The sequence below is a fragment of the Silene latifolia genome, chromosome 2 (genome assembly GCF_048544455.1).
Source record: "Silene latifolia isolate original U9 population chromosome 2, ASM4854445v1, whole genome shotgun sequence".
Lineage (NCBI taxonomy): Eukaryota > Viridiplantae > Streptophyta > Magnoliopsida > Caryophyllales > Caryophyllaceae > Silene > Silene latifolia.
This window is the reverse complement of record NC_133527.1, coordinates 185,735,451-185,754,749: the sequence shown is the minus strand read 5'-3', so window position 1 is coordinate 185,754,749 and position 19,299 is coordinate 185,735,451. Positions and strand designations below refer to the sequence as shown.

At 35.7% G+C, this 19,299-nt stretch overlaps 3 protein-coding genes across 3 annotated transcripts; all 3 read right to left on the bottom strand.

Annotated features, from left to right (window-relative positions):
- Positions 1-939: 939 nt before the first annotated feature.
- On the bottom strand, positions 940-10,550 carry LOC141643750 (actin-related protein 2). Its single transcript, XM_074453045.1, has 15 exons — positions 10,413-10,550; positions 9,153-9,263; positions 8,837-8,971; positions 8,670-8,741; positions 8,401-8,479; positions 8,200-8,249; positions 7,917-8,020; positions 7,739-7,807; positions 7,599-7,662; positions 7,270-7,338; positions 6,483-6,566; positions 4,962-5,020; positions 3,944-4,010; positions 1,922-2,005; positions 940-1,492 (listed from the first exon to the last, which is right to left on the bottom strand). Exons 1-15 carry the CDS (start codon positions 10,452-10,454, stop codon positions 1,412-1,414), a joined length of 1,170 nt encoding a protein of 389 aa, XP_074309146.1. The 5' UTR covers positions 10,455-10,550; the 3' UTR covers positions 940-1,411.
- A 1,428-nt stretch (positions 10,551-11,978) lies between these two features.
- LOC141631664 (ACT domain-containing protein ACR4-like) lies at positions 11,979-14,191 on the bottom strand. Its single transcript, XM_074444305.1, has 5 exons — positions 13,960-14,191; positions 13,723-13,768; positions 13,278-13,392; positions 13,123-13,190; positions 11,979-12,608 (listed from the first exon to the last, which is right to left on the bottom strand). Exons 1-5 carry the CDS (start codon positions 14,016-14,018, stop codon positions 12,147-12,149), a joined length of 750 nt encoding a protein of 249 aa, XP_074300406.1. The 5' UTR covers positions 14,019-14,191; the 3' UTR covers positions 11,979-12,146.
- A 559-nt stretch (positions 14,192-14,750) lies between these two features.
- LOC141631657 (ACT domain-containing protein ACR5-like) lies at positions 14,751-17,424 on the bottom strand. The gene is made up of 5 exons (XM_074444298.1): positions 17,161-17,424; positions 17,030-17,081; positions 16,619-16,748; positions 15,858-15,925; positions 14,751-15,392 (listed from the first exon to the last, which is right to left on the bottom strand). The coding sequence occupies exons 1-5, from the start codon at positions 17,220-17,222 to the stop codon at positions 14,931-14,933; spliced, it is 774 nt and encodes a 257-aa protein (XP_074300399.1). The 5' UTR covers positions 17,223-17,424; the 3' UTR covers positions 14,751-14,930.
- Positions 17,425-19,299: the final 1,875 nt, after the last annotated feature.

The following is a 19,299-nucleotide window of genomic DNA, read 5'->3' as shown; positions in this document are numbered from 1 at the left end:
AATTGATTATCTTGCTCATAATGCAAGGAAATTGCAAGATACTGCTCCATAGAATGTACTTATTCCGTCTGAATCATTTATTTATCTTTAATTAAAATACTCCTTGTAAAACAAATGATTGGAACAAAGTAAGTACGGTCGATAGGAGTGGAGGTTCAAGCCTTGGAGCACTACAATTACTAAGAGAGATCAAACCGTTTTATACATAAATAATACGGATCAAATATTTTTTTTTTTTCGGATCAAATATTTTTTTTAAATAATAATAATAATATACATGTTTAATAATGATGTCCTTCAACTTGACTTGTTATTCTTAATTACACATTTTTTTTCTTTTAAAACTAGTACTCCGTATGAAATAGATGTTCGAAAATAAATATCTCGTTTATAAATTATGATCATAACCAAGCAACGGCCTAGGAATTCATAGCATACTTTTAACTATCCTCGGCCACTTTTCTTTTCTATTTGCAATTCAGGTTGACGATAAGCGTTAAGAAGACACTCGGTGACTTAACACAAAAAATAGCATAAAAGGGGAAATTAATTAGTTACCTTTTTTTTTGGTGACGAGGGATTGAATCCCCCCGGGCACATGCAATACCCTGCAAACCACGTGTGCCATGTAAGACATCCTTTAGGATGACAGGTAACCGCAACACTCCCGTGTAGGGAGTCGAACAGGGGACCTCTCAATTCGTTGCCATTGCAACGCTTTGAGGCACTCCCACACTCCACTACACTCAAGCCACTTTAGTTAATTAATTAGTTACCTTGTTCTTATTCTTTTTCTGTTTTAATAAAGGTGAAATGCTTTGAACATTGACAAAATGTTGTTATCACTTCAGTACTAATTACTATACAAACAATTTCAATAAATTTTTGAAACTTTTTTAGGTTTTATCCATGCAGGACACAACACTTCAAAGACATCACTAATAGGATAGTACAGAACCTCAGTTTAAGAGTTCATTAGTTATTATCATTCCTTCAAAAATTAGAGAATGACAATTCTACAACCCAAAATATTTGGCAAAATAATATAAAATCATACAATCACAATCTCAATTCTCAACCCACAAGAAACAAAACAAAATCTTATTCAGGTTCGTTATCTTTTGAGTCGGGTTTTAATGAGTTTGATTGTTATCAAGTTCAAATTACATAGTTGATCAAATATATCGTCTATCGGGTTATGTTGGATCGTATTTGGTCGGCATCAAGTGTTGTGATTTTACAATGTCTTCGGGTGTCAGGCAGGTGCGGGTAGGGGTTGGGTGAGTTGGAACTATTATCTTGAGTCGGATTGGATTTGTTAGGTCTACTTTCAGCTTTTACGTTGACACCTTCACCAAATCACCAGCTTCGAGGTTGCTAGCAGAGAGAGAACACACTGGTAATCAACTAATCATGCCTGGCCGCACTTGCTCAGACACCCAAGTCCTTCCTCCAGATAATCCTCCCTGCTTATCCAAAACTCTGGTGCATCCTGCAATACAGAGTTGAGGGTTAGATCTTCCAGAGAACAGGTTATCTTGTGAATAATATACACCGGGCCAACTGTCAAGAGTACGTGCCTGTCTGGGCCAAGATTCACAAGACCGCTAATCCTAATCGATGTGTACCGTTTATGAAGACAATGTTACTTTGACTCTGCTCCAAGTGTGTTGGAACTTGGATGACAGGACCAGAGTGGATCTCAATTCCAAAATTTAACACACATCTCAAGAAACAGAAAAGGTAACCAAGAAAAAAAGGAGGGCGTTGGGAGAACCTTGTGTGCAACTAATCCCGTTTTTTTTGGGTGAGATGTACAACTAGTACAGTAAAGCTAATTATTGTCCTCTGTTACATCAAATCTGTTGTATATTCTTAATTTAATCTACAAGAAAGATAAAACAGAGGTTAAAAGAAGTACCTTCATTATCCCTGCAAGAACTGCACCTCCAAGGTACACCATATGCTTTCTCCGCGGAGGATCCTCAATCCTAAGCCTTAGCTTCTGTCAATCCCAACAAGGAATTTATGGTTACAAAAAAAGCATATTACGCTTGACTTAAGAAATAAATCCTTCAATAGTAGTATCAGCTCAACCTCCAGATTTAAGCAGAATTTTACACTACATAGTACATACACATGCCTTCCCAAATAACTTAGTCACTGACATATCAAACCCGACTTCCTGGCATTCCCGGGAGATGGAATATAGTTATTTATTACGGAGTATCTTTTGAAGGAGACTTGGAACACTTACTAGTCATACCAGATAAATATTAACCATACACTGCATAATTAGAAAACCAAGACTGCTCAATATACCTCTATACAAGCTATAGTTGGAAATTCCCTTAATATTCTTTTTAGGCTACATTTGAATTACCAAATCTCATCTGAACTTACCAAAATGTTCCTAAATGACAGATTAACTCATAACAAGACCAACAAAAAAAAAACATGAAAATATACAATTAACATAAAGACCTATCCGTATATTGTTCCAAGCCCCCCTTCGAAAAATAAAATAAAATAATTCTATGTAACAGAGTCAAAGAAACACAGTAGATACTATCATAACAAACTAAGGGGGCGTTTGGTTGACATAAGGGAAAGGGAAAGGGAATAGCAAAGGGAATTATGGGGGAAGGAATTGGATTCCCTTTGATTAAATAAGTTGTTTGGTTTGAAATATAATATAATATAACATAATAGAACCATTATAACCCAGTATAAACCCGTATCCCATCAAAAACCACCAAAAACACAGCCACCATTACAACACAATACCCACCATGAAAATTCACCACTATACTCAGCCATCACCCACCACCGCCAACGACTATTCCTCTGCCCTACATCGCCGCCACGCTGTTTTCCTCCTCGTCCCTGACTCACCCTAGTCACTCACTTCACCGAAATTGTGGTGGCTTAATTGGTATATGATCGAGGGCTGGACTTGAGGAGATGGGTGACTCGTTTAGTGATGGTCGACGGGCAACCATGATTGTGCAAGGTTGTGGTGATTAGGAAGTAGATGAGCTGAATTTGGGGTTAGCCTTCTAAGGTGTTTTAGGGGAAGCTTTTGGGGCTGGGGATGGTGTTTTTAGGGTGGGGAGTATGGTGGTCGACGGTGAGGCTAGGATTTCAACAAAATCAGGGATTGTATGAGAGGGTGAGTTGTCGCCTTATCGGCCTGGTGTAAGGCGGTGCCGCCGATGGTGTTGGTTGCGGTAAAGTAGACGCCGGCAGTGGTGATGGTAGGGACACGCCCGCAGCAATTGTGGTGGAGACACGCCGTCAGTGGTGGTTGTGGTAGCTACTTTAGTGGTGTTTGTGGTGTATCGAGTTAGATGAGTGTGGGTAAGGGAAAGGGAAAGGGAATCTCATACCCTAGAGGGGTGGGGGAATGAAAATAGAGGGATTTGGGGGTATGGGAAGGAATGGAGAGGGGAAAGGGAATGAAAAAATTGGTAAAACAAACAATCACAAAGTGAATGGGGAGCTTTGATTCCCTTTCCCTTTCCTGTAAACCCCCAACCAAACACCCCCTAATTCTAGTGAAACTGAAACATCAACAGTCAAAACTGTTCAAACTCATTCACATAATGTACACATAAAAGCATATCCTCACAGAAAAAAAAACCCACCCATAGCCATATACCCAATAGATGATGTGTCATACTCATAGGAAACTTGTATCTTTTTCATTTTTAATCGAAACAAAAGAAACTAAGAATGAAAAGCATCAAGAAATAACAAACAACATATTTGTTGGCTTGCAAAACTGTCTCCTTTAGTTACATATGAGCTTTCGAATGACTCAAATTAAAACTTTGACTATCTAGATTTCTTCTTAGCAAAACAGATATCAAAATATCACTGTTTAGATCAATTCAAAACTCCTACGATATGTACCATTGGTCTACAGAGTCGAAGGATTTACCTTCAGGCCATCTTTATTTCCCTTCAAAACAACATCGAGATATCTATCAAGTATTTCCTTTTCCAACCTGTCAAAAAGTAAATGGTCCATAAATTGAAGTGCATTGAATTAATCCAAAGAAAGTACTATGAAAAGGCAAATAATCACAGTGAAATAGCCATTAACTTATTGGAATATTGGATTGCAGTGAAACAAACGCAGCCTTAAAAGGACGAGGCGACTGACATAGGTGTGGGTATGTATCTCTAAAATTCATATTAAGGTCGAATCCGAGCACAAGAGTTATAACATAACTTACATCTCAAGTTTACCCTTCCATTAAAATTTATATAACCACCCCCCGACATAGTATCTATAACAGCAGGATCAGGATTGGTCTAAATCAGCAGCTTTTTTCATCACTAGGAAAAAACAGAACCCTTTTTCAAATGAGAAAAAATTGGGAAAGAGAACGGCGAGTGGAGAGTAAACAGAAAGATAACTAGCAACATGAAAAATTTTCACTTCCTATCAACTCCTATAATTAGAATTAGCACCCCTTTTATTTTGAAAAAAAGAAAAAAAAAATTAGCACCCTGTAGATTCCTTCATAATGAGCACATTGAACATGTGGAATTGTTTGAATTACCGCTAGATACACCAAAGAACATAGATATTGCTTTACTTCTTCTCCTTCTAACATTCTCCCCCCTTTTTCTTTGAAATTATTTAATGTGAAACCAAAAAAGATGTTGGAGTTTACATGTATTAATTAGAATTAGTTAGCTTCCCTTATTACATTCATCGGAATAACGACTTCTTAGTTTTTTGTCAACAGTACCTAGTTTAGAATGGCTCATTAAAATGGTCTCACACTTAATTTAGAGTTCAGTGCCAAGTAGCTTAAACATGATGAATACATCCTAACTTGATTCTATTTACTACAGTGCAAATTTGGGTAGAACATCATCTTTCAGAATAAGTTTAAACAGAACAGAACGATTCACATGGTTAACACAAAATATATTTGAACATTTACCGGCTTGGTAGTCCAGGATACATGGTACTCCCTCCACTTAAAACAATGTGCTGATAAAGCTGCAAAGAATATTGTGAAGATTAAGCTTTTCTAGTATTCAGGCAAACAACTGATGATATGAGGCTAGCAGGCCCGTGAATATAGTGTGTTAATTTGAAAATTATAAGTAGACAATACGCCTCTTTATGTTATTGACAAATCACAAATCGATGTCAAGGATATGTAACTATGTAAGCATTTAGTAGTCTACACTTCAGCACAAATATATAAACGCTTCGACAATCAGAGCCAAAAAAAAAGGCTATATTCCACACAGGTACTATGAGCCAGCTTCAATAAACAGTGAAAAAGCAAGTAGATACTTTTGTGGTCTTTGCAATTTTTTTCAACAGCATACATGAGTTGTAGATTAAATTATATACCAGTTACGCCACAAAAGTGACAAAACATCATCCAGCTTAATTAATTCATTCAACAAATTTTAGCAACTATAAACACTCTCTTAAGAAGATGAATTCAACACACGTTTTCATTACCTTACAGTTGGTTTTCATTCATTAGGTGAAGGCGACAGTAAAGTGCCCAGAGAACGACTTAAGTGGGCAATTGGATGAAAATTTCACACATAAAATCAAAGTTAGGTTGTTGAGGTGGAAAGTTATCATAGGGTTTATAAATGATCATGTCATGCCCCCATAGATTCAAGGGGCAATCATTTCATATGGCATTTACATGACAAGCAATATCGGGTCGTCAAACAATGTCACATTCATAAGATAAATGTGGTGAAAACGCGTAGTCAGATATATATATGTGAACACAATCCACAAGGAAGGATCGGTTAAATATGAAGTGTTAAGGACAAAGTAACCTTCATCCGTTGAAGACGCAGGAGAATCACCTAAGGTGGTTTCGTCAAGATGCATCGTTAAGGGGCTTAAGAGGAAGTAATACGTTTAAAATGGATAAGGCCATAAGGGTACTTAAACAAACATGTACAACACTGCTCTAAAAGCAATACCTACTTGGTATTATTAGTGCTAATATATGGTGTTGACAAAAAAAAAGTAGAGATGCAAATGATCAGTGATGCAGCTTGACTTTTAGTTGCTGTCTTATATTTGATTATTTTACTTGACTTGTTTATTTTATTTTATTTTCATTTTGAGCATCTCTTCTTAATAGTAAACTAAATAATAAATTACTGAAGAAGCAATAAAGGACAAGGGATCCTTAGGTGCAAACAATTACGAAAAAGGTCAAATAAAAAAGAGGATAATTCAACTACAACTACATACACCAGAAGATAGCCCAGTCAGCGAGTCACCGCAATCTTTCCTATTGTTGTACGGAGTACTATGTAATGATACTTGAATTCTTCTTTGTTGTTTCTTAATTAATGTTTTTAATTCCTTTTTCCTTCTAATTTTTCTTAACATTTTATGACTGAGAAACACTAACATCAATCACGTGCAGTAAACAAATATAACTAGAAATCAGTTACAGTAGCAGCGCGCATACCATCATGCGATTGTCGATGTCCATTTCCTGGATGCAGCGGAATACCATATCCGCCATTCCATCACCTTCAACATCTATGAGCTCCTGAGGCATGCACAGACTCATAAATTCAATATCGATAAACGACCAACACAACTATAACAGCAACATCCAAAACTCAACCTCATCTCTGTTTGTGAAGGTTTTGAGAGGGGCCAAACTTCCAAACCCCTAACCAGGGGAATATTACTAGCAGAAGAGATTCTCATAAAATAATGAATAATAACTAGTGTTGACATTAAACGTAGATTTTTATTTCACTAATAATCTCTTGAAATGTGACTTATGAACCACCTGCTTTCACCTGTCTGACCTTGAAAATTAAAATGGCTCACAACTCACAACTACACCTGACAAGAAAGTTGGTGGATAGGTGTTTGACTTAGGTCACAACTACACCAGGCCGTTTCAGGTAAAAAAATCCTCGACTCTCACACAGAAAAAAAAAATGCAGGTCTGATTATCGGACTAGTGATTTGACAAGTCATAGATAGGTCCCCGTGAGAAATATATTCAGTCGTGGAGAAACACAAAAATTTGGATACATACGCATCTACGACTCCCTTGGTTGCATCCAAGAGATATATTCTCTATATTTACAGTTCGAGGACAACCCAGCATATTCAGCAAATATAATAATCGAACCATCAGAAGAGACGCAGCAACGATATGCTTAAATTCTTAGATAGTTAAGTGCAATCCAATCATTTCAAAATTAAGTGCTTGTAGATGCAAGAATACTGCTTACTGGGGTGAAGAGAGCTTCAGGAGCCTGGAATCGTTCAGTCCCAACTTTGATAACCCTTCCATCTGGCAGCTGATGTCAGAGATCCATTTTAGCACAAGGATGTTGTTGAACCAAAATATAACCAGCAAAAACTATATCAGACAGACTCCATTGCATAAGGGCATGAATGAATGATGATAACACAATCTCACTGGAACTCCAGTTATTGTGCTACCAAAATTGGTGAATCGAAACATTAGATGTAGCTTGATGCACATCCTACTAATTACAAACTAAGCAAGACAAAGGAACGGATGCAAAACATTAAAAGACCTTAGACACAAACTTACGGTATAATTCTTCATTAGAATGGTGGTTTCGAGTCCCAATTGATACTCACGTTTGTAATCATAACTGCAATACACTATAACTGGTGTAAGATAAAATCATCTGAAATTCCATTTGTTTAGCCAAACACATTTATCTTAACCTGGTATAGCACAGCTTCTCTTTGATTTGTCTTACAGTTTCAAAATCAGCAGCTTTGTTCATTGCATACCTTCAAAAGGGATATAATATTAAAGAAGTTCAGTAAAAATGTTCTAGTTAAGTCAAGACAGAAACCAGCTTGGATAGCATCAGCTTATATAAAATGAAGTCATTCTCACCCTCTCCGTGTAAGCAAATCCACTAGGTAAGATGTTACATGCCTCCCTGCCACATTCATTCGCTTTGTAAGATGTGGGAATGAGTAACCATCAACAACTGGAACCTGAAGAAAGAGTTTAAAAATTTAAGCTCACAGAAAATGCATATATAGTAGTATAAACGCCACCTACTGAAAATTGGACATAGTGAATGTGCATGGGGAAAACCTGATTAAAAAAATAATGTATCTGAAGATAGAAACTTAAAAAGAACATAGTAAGATGCCATGATTTCAAGAATTACCACGTGGGTGACTCCATCGCCCGAATCAATAACTAGTCCAGTGAGCAAGCCTGCACATGATTTAGTCAACAGTGAAAAATGAATACACTCCCAGTAGCTTCTTGTGTGAGGGCTTTTACTTGAGCAAAGAAATTTAAAAATCAATGCTTAATTAGGATGTTAAATTGAAAAGTTGCTGAATATATTTCAAGGTCACTGTACCTTGAGCATATAAAGTCAGGACCGCCTGGATCTGGATGAAGACACCAGAAAAGTTGTACCTCTCAAACATTGTCTCCACCTACATTGTGACCGAAATTACATAACTTTATCTTCGAAAATGATTGATACACGAATTTTCATAAGCAAGATGATTGTGACACAAATTTAGTAACATCTTCTGACACTGTCAACAGGTGAAAAATCAATAAACAGAAAGATCAACTCTAAGCTTTATTACACTGATAAATTATGGATAGGAAAATACACACCATTTTTTCACGGTTCTTTGCAGGATTTAAAGGGGGGTCGGTGAGTAGTATTTTACATTCCGTGGGATCCACCTAATAAAGATGTCAGCAGAACAAAATGAGTATTAAATACATTGAAATTGTATGCACATTATACAAGCCCTTGCTGATGAAGATCGTAAATTTACCTTCAACTCGTTGAAAAATGCATAATCCCATACATGACACATGTCATCCCAGTTCTGAATAATACCATTATTGACTGGATAAGATACATCTAGTTGATTTCGCAAGTTGACACAAGCATCTCCAACAACAATGTCCTGCATTATAAAGATGCAAGTTTCTAAGGAATCCTCATGTCATGAATTGCACAACACAAGCAATCTAGCATAATATCAAACAGATGATTAACGAGGCTACTGAGTTAGAAACCAAATCAATAGCCTCATATCATTTGCATGTAAGGAAAGAATTCACTTGCCTAGGTAGAATAATTCACACCTTCAGTTCTTGTTCCATTAAGGACTCTTCATACCGTAGCATTGGTTTTCCCACCATACAAGGAAAGACTGAAGTGGGAAAATTCTCTCCAGCAAAGCCACACTTAACATACTGCAATGCAGAGAGAAAATTATGGACATTTGTCAAATTCCAGTTCTTCTCATGGAAAGCAATCAATATACCTTTGACGGTATAAATCAGATGCCAAGATATTAAAATATAGCATCATTCAAAAAGCAAAAATACACTATAGTTGTCGTACTTTCTTCAATTAACGAGTTAGTTTTCTCCATTTAAGCAAATATCACCTCATTGAGCCTAAATCCTCAAATCATGTTTTCAGCATGCTCACTCAACCAGCTGGAAATGAGACCAAAAAATCCCCATAAAACTTTGGGCTATGGTTGCAACCTCATTCAAGTACACAATGGTGGAGCTAGGGAGGCTAGCAGGGTCAGTCGCCACTCTTGACTCGTCCCCGCTCAAAAAGTAAAAGTTGGACCATTTTTAATTAAAATTTCTGATTATTTTTCTAGTCTACCGTATTCCATTTGTATTTTCTTCAATTAACGAGTTAGTTTTCTCCATTTAAGCAAATAACACCTTATTGAGCCCGAATTCTCAAATCATGTTAAGCATGCTCACTCAACCAGCTGGAAATGACTCCAAAAAAATCCCCATAAAACTCCGCATTATGGTTCCAATTCAAGTGCATAGTGGTGGAGCTAGGGAGGGTAGCAGACTAGCAGTGACGGTTGCCACTCGGCCCCACTCAAAAAGTAAAAAATGGGCGATTTTAATTAAAATTTCCGATTATTTTTCTAGTTTACCTTATTCAATTTGTAATTCGCTCCCCTGAACACGACGCCCCCTAACTCCAAAAGCCAAAACCACTAGATCACCCATGAACTCGGACGCGACGGGTCAATCATACAATGCCCAATTCTGGTAATTCTAAACCTCACTATAATAAATTCAACATCGCATTCCCCTTCAAATCATTCTACCAACCACTACCAACCAATGTAAGCTATAATCATGGGTTTAGAATTCCTTACAACGAACCCTAATTAGAATACTAATTAATTGCAACTAAAACCGCACAAATCACGCATACATAATAGTAATAAATTCATATGTTTGAATCAATCAGATAGATCAATGAAGGTGAATAAAGTAATCGAATTTAACAAAACATTAATATTAGAATGAATCAAGTGCGATTAATTGATGATACAAGAGAAGAAAGAAGAAGATTACCCCGGTGCCGTTATCGCAGACGACGACATTTTTGTTGTCCATTTTTTTTTGGCAATGTCATGAGTAAAAATTGAACCACCACCTTTATGGTTTTTGTGTCTTTGATTAGAAGTTACTAAACTAAGCTACCCATTTAAGTTTCGGTTAATCTTGTTTAAAACCGTCTTAATTTCAAACGTTTTACAATCTCCTCTTTATTTTCATCTCTATATTAATCGGCTTTGTGAGCCGTTTAAGTTAAGACGGTGTTAAACATGAAATTGTTCTTAAGTTTGGTTTGTACTCCCGTTATTTTGGAACAAACTCTTTAAATCGAGGTCAGCTAAATTTATTTATATAAGGTCTTAATTTAACTAAATCAAACCGAAAAGTTGAATTGAAATCACACTAGATGTTCTTGAACTCAATAAATTGTTCTACGATATACCCCTGTATTTTTCCGGATTCTACACTACTATACCCTTGTTTTTTTAAAATCACACAAGATGCTCCTAAACTCAATAAATTGTTCTGCATATACCCTAAGGCTGCTAAAATTTTACAATTTTAAATATTTTATTTCGGCCGTTTTAGTTGATTACTTATCTAGAAAACATAGAGCTATCATCAATATAATCCTTAGATACAATTTTTGAGATAATATGTAACCATTAGAAACCTAGAAGTTTAGGGGTATATAGGATGTTTTTGAAAATCAAGGGTAAATGGTAGAATTCGGAAAAATACAAGGGTATACCGTAGAAAATCCTTTGAAATTAAGTTAAAAAAAATATGGATTGAGAAACTAGGTATACTATTCTTTTTTGTAGCACAACAATTAATTCCTTCATTAAATAATTTGTGTAGTTTAGTAGTTAAAATTTGGATGAAATTTTCAAGTTCAAGCTTCTTAGCTCAACTTGAGGAGCATTTATGGCCTGAGGGTGGAAGCTATGTCTTCTAAATTTTGAGTCTATTGCTTTCGCCCTCTCGGGCATATCATGAAAAGTGATACTTATGACTTGTGGTGAACCTCGTCAGCGTTAAAACCACCGTTATGGCTCCATTCACACCAAATAAAAAAATCGACTTTTGTTGATCATTATTCTTGGCCAAAAGTTACGGGTGTATCTTAATTAGGAGGGGACGTAAAAGTGGGACAAATGAAAGGACCAATGATCGTTATATTTTTGCCAAGATCAAATTTTGGTAGAAAGTTCTAAACGAATCGATCATATAAAGTATGAGTTTTATAAATATGAATTTAAATATTCTTTTTTCTCAATTAGTCATTAAAGATTAGGAAGCATAAATATTACTCTAGAAACAAAAAAAAAAGAAAATGATAATTAAATTTTACAAAAATTCTTCTTTCATTTATTCGAGATAATTACTTCTCGTTTCAATTTAAATGTCCCCTTCAATTCCGATCAATAATTTACACTTTTCTTTTTCAAATGTTTCCCAATATCCACCCTATCTTTTTATTTTGAATATGTTTTACTATCTATTTTATCTTTTTTGCTGTTTTTTTTGTACTTTATCTACGTTTTTGTTTTGGGTACGTATTACTTATCTACCTTTCACAAATTTTGCACTTCAATACAAATTCTTTTCACTAATATGAATTGTACACAATAGAACTCGAGTAATATTTACATAATAGCTGCAAATCTTCTTCTCCCATGTAAAGGAACTACTAGCTAGTAGCTACATCAAATCAGTATAGCACAAACCATGAGTCCGTGACCATCTCTATTTTATCCTTGAAGTTTTCGATCTTTTCCCATTTACGCTTGGCAAACGCATAACGCGAATTTTTTTCTGTATCCTCGAGGACATGACTGTACTACTGCTTGTACATCTATTACTTGCATAATTTTGGTAGTTTGGCTCCAGGTTTCGTGGCTTTGGACGCTCAAAGAGAGTCTCAAACAGGAAACTCTCAGCCGCTTCTTGAGAACAAGTCAGGAATATATATCGACATGATGATTGTTTTATCAGTGATACGGCTCTGCAAATAGCGAACATTCCAGAAAAGTGCGTGCATATCTCAGTGTTTACTGTCTCACAGTCCAGGCCAGCCAGGGCTCTACACACTTTACATAAACCTTGTTTGTCAATCCCGGTCAGCTCAGTCGAATAATGTAGTTCAGAAGATGCAACTCTATCAAACTTTCTCATAGAAGCCCTAAGAGAGTAATCATCTTCAATAGCCTGGATATTAAAAAAACAAGGAGTTTTGGTGTCAAGGGACGCAACCATCATTCTGCACAAATACTATCCTACAACCAGTTGTATAGTAGCATTGTACAACCGCCTCAAAGTTGTTGAGTTAATTTACAAGTTATTGAGTTATTTTATGAAGTTATTGAGCTTAATAATTATTCTGTTAAACTCAATAACTTTGTATCATAAGTCGATAATTTTGTTAATAGAGCTCGATAACCTTATAACAAAGCGTCAAAGCTCTACTACATTAAATAAGTTGTATATACAACCAGTTGTATAATACATTAACTGATCGTTCTGTACGTTAAAACGCTACAACTACAAAAACAAGAGCAAGAGCAAATTCTACTAACCAGTTCAAAACTCAAAGTTACGGATGTCCAATTAACAAGCTCACTGGTGTAAAACATCACAGAACGAATTTGTGCAGCCCCGACAAGGACGAGAGATAATCTACTTAACTAGTTCAAAACTTAAAGTTACGGAGCATATGATTTACCTTCTTAATATAATCGAGCACTTTTTGATCTCTAATCTTGTTCCGGCAAAGATCAGTCACATTAAAATCTGTTGAAAAGGTTGAAATTAATTACTCCGTATCTAGCGTCACAAACAAATTGGTTAATAATGCAAAAAAAGTATAGATTCACATACTTATATAGAAATCGGTACCGACCAAAGAGATGCAGGACTTTGTAATGACGATGTTCATTTCAACGAGAAGTTTAACAGCATGTATAAGTATTCCATGCCTGTTGGAAATCTCCACCTGAAATAAGATCCTCCCACAATTTATTCATAGTTGATTACGGCGTTCTTCTTTAGCGATACAAATTATTAAAAAAAAAAAAAAAAAAAAAAAAAAAAAAAAAAAAAAACAGACTTGTAGCATAGGACAACTCTTTAAATGGTTAATTAGGATACAAAAGAATAGTCGCACATATGGTGTACACCGTCATACATCAGCCAAGCAGAAAACATGTTTGGTTTGAAAGTTACTCCCTCTAGAGCTAGAGGTGATAATAAGATGAGACAGCTCGCAAGTAATTACCGATTTGCTCGGTCAAAGCTAAAAAGATAGTAAATTGCATAAAAATACCTTAATTACAGTAACAGCTTCAAAAGAATCATTGTCAATAACAACTCTGCATATAACAAACAACCAACTTCATCAATCGATGTTATTCTAAACGGTTATAAAATTGATTTCAGGCGGTGTAGAACAGTCAAAACTACAATAAAAGCATCAAATTATATCACAACAACAACAAAGCCTTAGTCCTAACATAGGAATCATCATCCGAATTCGTTACTTGAAGGAGAAAAAAAGGATTACCTTGGGCTTGGTGTGTTGAACTTTTTCAACAGTTTCCGGTAACTTTCATAAACATCCATGACCTTATTGATTAACCAAATGAGCAATACAGTAGAAAAAACAGCAATGTATATAATACAATTAGACAGATACTCCGTAGAAGATTAAAGGATGTAAACAGAGAGGTGGCTACTACGGAAATGTCTTGAAATGTTCGTTGCTGTCCTTTGAGAAATTGTCAACGTTCGGGCCTACAGTGGACTTTCGGAAACAGAGAGGTAAATGTCTTGACATTTTCGTTTCTATTTTATTAGGAATATCATCCAATTGCTTCAAAATCAAAGGTAAACAAATAATTATGAACTGGGATAGTGGGAATATATTTTTGTTTCATGATACAACCTTCTTTGTATCTTGTAAAGTTTTGAAGATAACCAACCTTATCTGATCCAATAAATTATACCCGAAAGTATAATACTCGATATAATATATAAGAGTTACGAAGCATATAAAAGTATTTTTTACCACATCGGCTACAAAGCCAACAAAGGCATTACGTACAAATGTACAATTCACAATCTGGGGAGAGAGATTTTAACCTGAAACCTTTCCTATACCTTAAAAAATCCAAGAACTGTAATCAACGAGTGATAATACAGCTACTCATCCATAAGACGGATAATAATAAAGAGTTAGTCTTGTGTAATTTAGTTGTAAAACAGATTCTATTAGTAGGTAAAAATGGTTACTAAAGATCTGATTTTACGATAAATTTGTGTAAAACCATTTTACACAAGTATATGTTACTTGTGAATAATGAAACGGATCAAATATCACAAAGTACCTCAATACAAATTTCACAAATGCACTGCATATATGACATAACAGAACTAATATTTGCATAATTACATAGTATATGATATATCTTCTCCCATTTAAAGGAACTAACTACATCAATCAGTAACTAATTATATATATATACATGACCATCTCTATTTTATCCTTGAAGTTTTCGATCCCTTCCCATCTACGCTTGGCAAACGTATAACACGAACTTTTTTCTGAATTTTCGAGGACATAATTGTACATTTATTACTTGCATTGTTTTGGTAGAATAGCTTCAGGTTTGGTGGTATGGGACGGTCGAAGAGGGTGTCAAACAGAAAACTCGCTGTGGTTTCTTGGGCAGGTTTCAGGGATAAATATTGACATGATGACTGTTTTACCAGCGATGTGGCTCGGAAAATTGCCAACATTTGGGAAATGTGGGTGCATATCTCGGCCTGCATCATTTCACAGTAGGGGCCAGCTCGGTCACCACGCACTTTACACAAGCCTCGTTTATCAGTTCCAGTCAGCTCAATTGAACAATATGCTTCAGAATATGCGACTTTATCAGACTCTCTCACTGAACAATACACAAAGGACTTACCATCCTTGATAGCGTGAAGTTCCTGTACATTAAGAGAGCAAGAATTCTGCTTTGAGAAGGCGCAAATGCACAATGATGATGTGAAATTAATTGTAAGAACTACAGTATATAAGAACGGTCTCAGAAGAAAAATTAGCTTCTTTCTAGGAAATTCGAATTAAAAACTCACTGAATACTTAAACCATCACATAAAATAAAATGATTTTTTTTTTTTGGTGAAAGCATAAAATGAACTGATGCGCGCACCCATAACTCTATAAATAAAGATAGATAAACTAATCGTACTTACGATATTTCATCCTAAAATGAACTCGCATTTTGTTGACAACTTAATGCCGTAAGTATATACTGATATAATCAATTAAAATATGACCATAAGTATAAATTAGTAGGTTCCAAACAAAATTAAATGGTACTGTATATAACATACTCTGACAATATCAAAGATCAAATGAGAATTTAACTTATTTTGGAGTATAAGATTTACCTTCTTAATATAATTGATGACATTTTGATCTCTAATCTTGTTCCCAAATGAATCGGTCACATTCAAAACTGTTGAAAAGGTTAAAATATAATTATAGTATCAAAATCAAGTTGACATAGAATCATAGAAATAATTAAACTTTTGCTTTTAGAACTAGTTTACTACTCGTACTTTCTAATGTACTCCGTAGATTGTAGCATAAGCAGGCAATTAAATTACTCCGTAATAACATACAAATTGTTGACATTAATTACAACTAGTGGCAGGAGCGTTTTAAAATAAATGGAGGTCTTGTGCTCCGTAAAGAAATGAGGCCCCAAATACAAATGTACAAGTGTATTACAATAAACATTTTGGTTGAATTTCATCAATAAAGCTTGTAAATTTGATGACCAAAATTGAAGGCCTGATTCCCACGCTCATGGCTGAACATGGCGACGCCCCTGACCCGTGGTTTACCAATGCACAAAAGGTATACATTTGGCTTGCTTTCTCCATTTCACTTTATATGTCTTGTTAAACAATTAAAAAATTCTTTCGATATGTCGTTTTTTTTACCATAGTCTATGTATTACATATTCTCCTTATTTTCCAGAGCATTAATAAGTAGGAAAAGAAAATACTTTTAACTAGTAGATCGGTGAAGCTAATAGTACACTGTACACGAGTACCAATTTTCTTTATTTTCTTAATTCATGTGCACGATCCAAAACTGACATATATAAAACGAAACTGAGGGAGTTTTATATAGAAATGTATACCTTCCATTGGTCTTCTCCAGTTTCCCCATGAACCGTCCCAGCACATATATACATTTGTAATGACAATATTCATTTCAGAGAGAAGTTCGACAAGTCGTTGAAGTATTTCGTGACTGTTGTAATTCTCCACCTGAATAAGAAAGTGTCTTCCACAATTTATTCATTGTTCTTTATCAACCAACTATGTCAAACCTTAACATTTACCGAGTACTCAGTAACATTAACCAAATTCCGACTCAAACCCTTTTTATCATAAACTCATAATCACTACAAGTACATATGAATTTCTCTACGCGGTCATCTACAATATAAAGAGAGGGGATTCGAACAAAAAACCTATTATGTTCAGTATACCGCTCATCTTAACACATTTTTTGGTTTGGAATTTCGCAGCTAAATAACACAAAATACCTTAATTCTGATTTCAGTAACATCTTCACAGGAGCCATTGTCAATAATAACACTGCAAATAACAAACAGCTTCATCAAATTGTGTCGAAAGTTAATTATTCTAAACGGTTATAAAAAAAGGGATTACAAACCTTGGCCAGATCATCGCTTTAGCCACTTCCATGGCGAAATCATGGACGTCCATGACCTTCATAGTTAACCAAATGATGAAGGATACAAGTCCGATAGAGGGTAAATCGAAAGTTTAGGTAAAAATGTAGATAATTTATCGACGATAAACAGCGGAGTAACCAAATGAGGTATACGAGTTCAATAGAGTAGTAGACAGGAATGTATGGAATACACCTAGTCAGCGGAGTAACCAATTAAATAACGAGGTGTTATTTGACAAATTCTGATATTACACGGATTTGTAGAATGAAATGAGAGCATAATCACAATTTATATAAACCGTCAAAAGAGAGACCAACTCTTGAAATGTTCGTTGCCGTCTTTTAAACAACGTAATTGCTAAATCCCACACAAGCTTTTACTATATCCTACACAATTTGTCATTTTTTTCCGTTCCTATCCCTCCTCTTAAAAAATTTTAAAAAAAAAAAAAATTGAAAAAAACCTAAGCCATCAGCCTTCCTCCGGCACCCATCCCTGACCACCCTAACTACCCCTCCCTCAGCCCCATTGGCCATTCCCCCTTGCTAAACCCAGCGCCGCCGATTCGTCGACCGCACCTCCTTCTACATCTCCCGCGCATCTACCCTACTCCACTCCCCAATTCCTGCGCATCGAACCTGTGGTATACGGGCTCGATTCGTTGCCGGTGGTAACCGTCACCGTCATTGTCGTGCGTCGAACCCACCACTGTCCCAGCCCTTGCAAGCTGACTTAACTCCCTCTCCAGTCCCCGCGTGTCAAGCCGGTGGTGGTTTGCGGCCTAGAGGTTATTGGCCCTAAGTCATCGTCACTGGTGAATCATTTGGGACCGCTCAGTCGTCGGTGTCCTGTTGGCCGCGATGTCGCCGGTGTACTGTGGGCCTGCGCTGTTGTCGGTGGTCAGTGGCCCTACGTTTTTTGCCATCGCACTGCTAGTTTATCTCTCTCTCTCTCTCTCTTCTAAATTATTCTGGTATTGTGTGTTTGAATGGGAGGGGTAAAGTCGGGAAAGTCGGGAAATTTCTGCGGGATTTAGTAAAAGTATGTGTAGGAAATAGCATATCCCTTTAACAATACATATAGTAATTTCTAAATCAGTTTTTCAAACGTGTGTATTAAAAGACACGCGATAAAAAGTCATTTAAGTAAATATTTTTAAGATTTTTTCATAAGAAATTGAAAGATACTCATTGTTACCATCTCTTTATGTGGGAAAACAAATGTCATTATGAAAGAGCAAAGGACCATGGAGGACATTGGAGGTTATAAATTTTCAAACATACACCACCACATCCTAAAAGGGCGATAATGCAAACTCGTACTCCCTCCCATCCAGACCAAAGGTTACAGTTGCTTTATCACACTTGTCGAGACACGTTTTGTAACGTGCATATCTTTAGTTACACATTATTAAAAATTATAAAAATTTGATATTCTTATAAAGATTAATTTATAAATCAAACAAGATCTCACATGACTATATTTTGTCTTATAGATTAAGAATAATATCAAAGATTCCCTACGACCATGAATAGTGCCAAAAAGCAACTGTAACCTTTGGTCTGGATGGGAGGAAGTATCTGCCTAATTTACCAACCAACTCATTACATCATAATTTTTTTCGATATTTTTTTCAATAAAATGTAGTTTAATCACTATAAATTTTAAAAAAAAATCATTAAATCTTTCTAATTTAAGATTTTCAACAAAAAAATTATTAAAAAAACTCTATAAATAATCATAATGATTTTTTTTTTTTAATAATTAGTGGGTGAGCGGATATGAGATGGATATGACTCACATATGACGCAAAATCCACCCCTATCCCACCAGTCCACCACCCACGGCGTGTGGGGTTTTTATACCAATGCCCGCCAAGTGTGACGATCCGCACACTTGAACCCTTAGATTTATTTATACTTATGTAATTTCATTTCCCTTGTACATTTGTAGTAAGTATTTTCTTAGTAGTTTTAGAATAGGTTTCCATAAATAGGTATATCGCTATTCTGAACTAAACTTGTAAATTCAATGTTTCCTGCTAACCAGACCAAACTATCAAATTTGCCTCTTTGAGAGGTGCTAGTCAATGAAAAACCGCTTCTCATCCAAAAGCT

What these genes read in the sequence shown, in the direction of transcription:
- LOC141643750 (XM_074453045.1), bottom strand. Translation starts at nt 10,454, where the DNA reads ATGGACAACAAAAATGTCGTCGTCTGCGATAACGGCACCGGG. An exon ending in CAAAGAACCGTGAAAAAATG is followed by an intron (nt 8,480 to 8,669) that starts GTGTGTATTTTC and finishes GTCACAATGTAG; the next exon opens with GTGGAGACAATGTTTGAGAG. An exon ending in GAAATAAAGATGGCCTGAAG is followed by an intron (nt 2,006 to 3,943) that starts GTAAATCCTTCG and finishes TGGGATTGACAG; the next exon opens with AAGCTAAGGCTTAGGATTGA.
- LOC141631664 (XM_074444305.1), bottom strand. Translation starts at nt 14,018, where the DNA reads ATGGATGTTTATGAAAGTTACCGGAAACTGTTGAAAAAGTTCAACACA. An exon ending in TTCAACACACCAAGCCCAAG is followed by an intron (nt 13,769 to 13,959) that starts GTAATCCTTTTT and finishes TGTTATATGCAG; the next exon opens with AGTTGTTATTGACAATGATT. An exon ending in TGCTCGATTATATTAAGAAG is followed by an intron (nt 12,609 to 13,122) that starts GTAAATCATATG and finishes TTTAATATCCAG; the next exon opens with GCTATTGAAGATGATTACTC.
- LOC141631657 (XM_074444298.1), bottom strand. Translation starts at nt 17,222, where the DNA reads ATGAAGGTCATGGACGTCCATGATTTCGCCATGGAAGTGGCTAAAGCG. An exon ending in TTACTGAAATCAGAATTAAG is followed by an intron (nt 16,749 to 17,029) that starts GTATTTTGTGTT and finishes TTTCTTATTCAG; the next exon opens with GTGGAGAATTACAACAGTCA. An exon ending in CTGGAGAAGACCAATGGAAG is followed by an intron (nt 15,926 to 16,618) that starts GTATACATTTCT and finishes CCTTTTCAACAG; the next exon opens with TTTTGAATGTGACCGATTCA.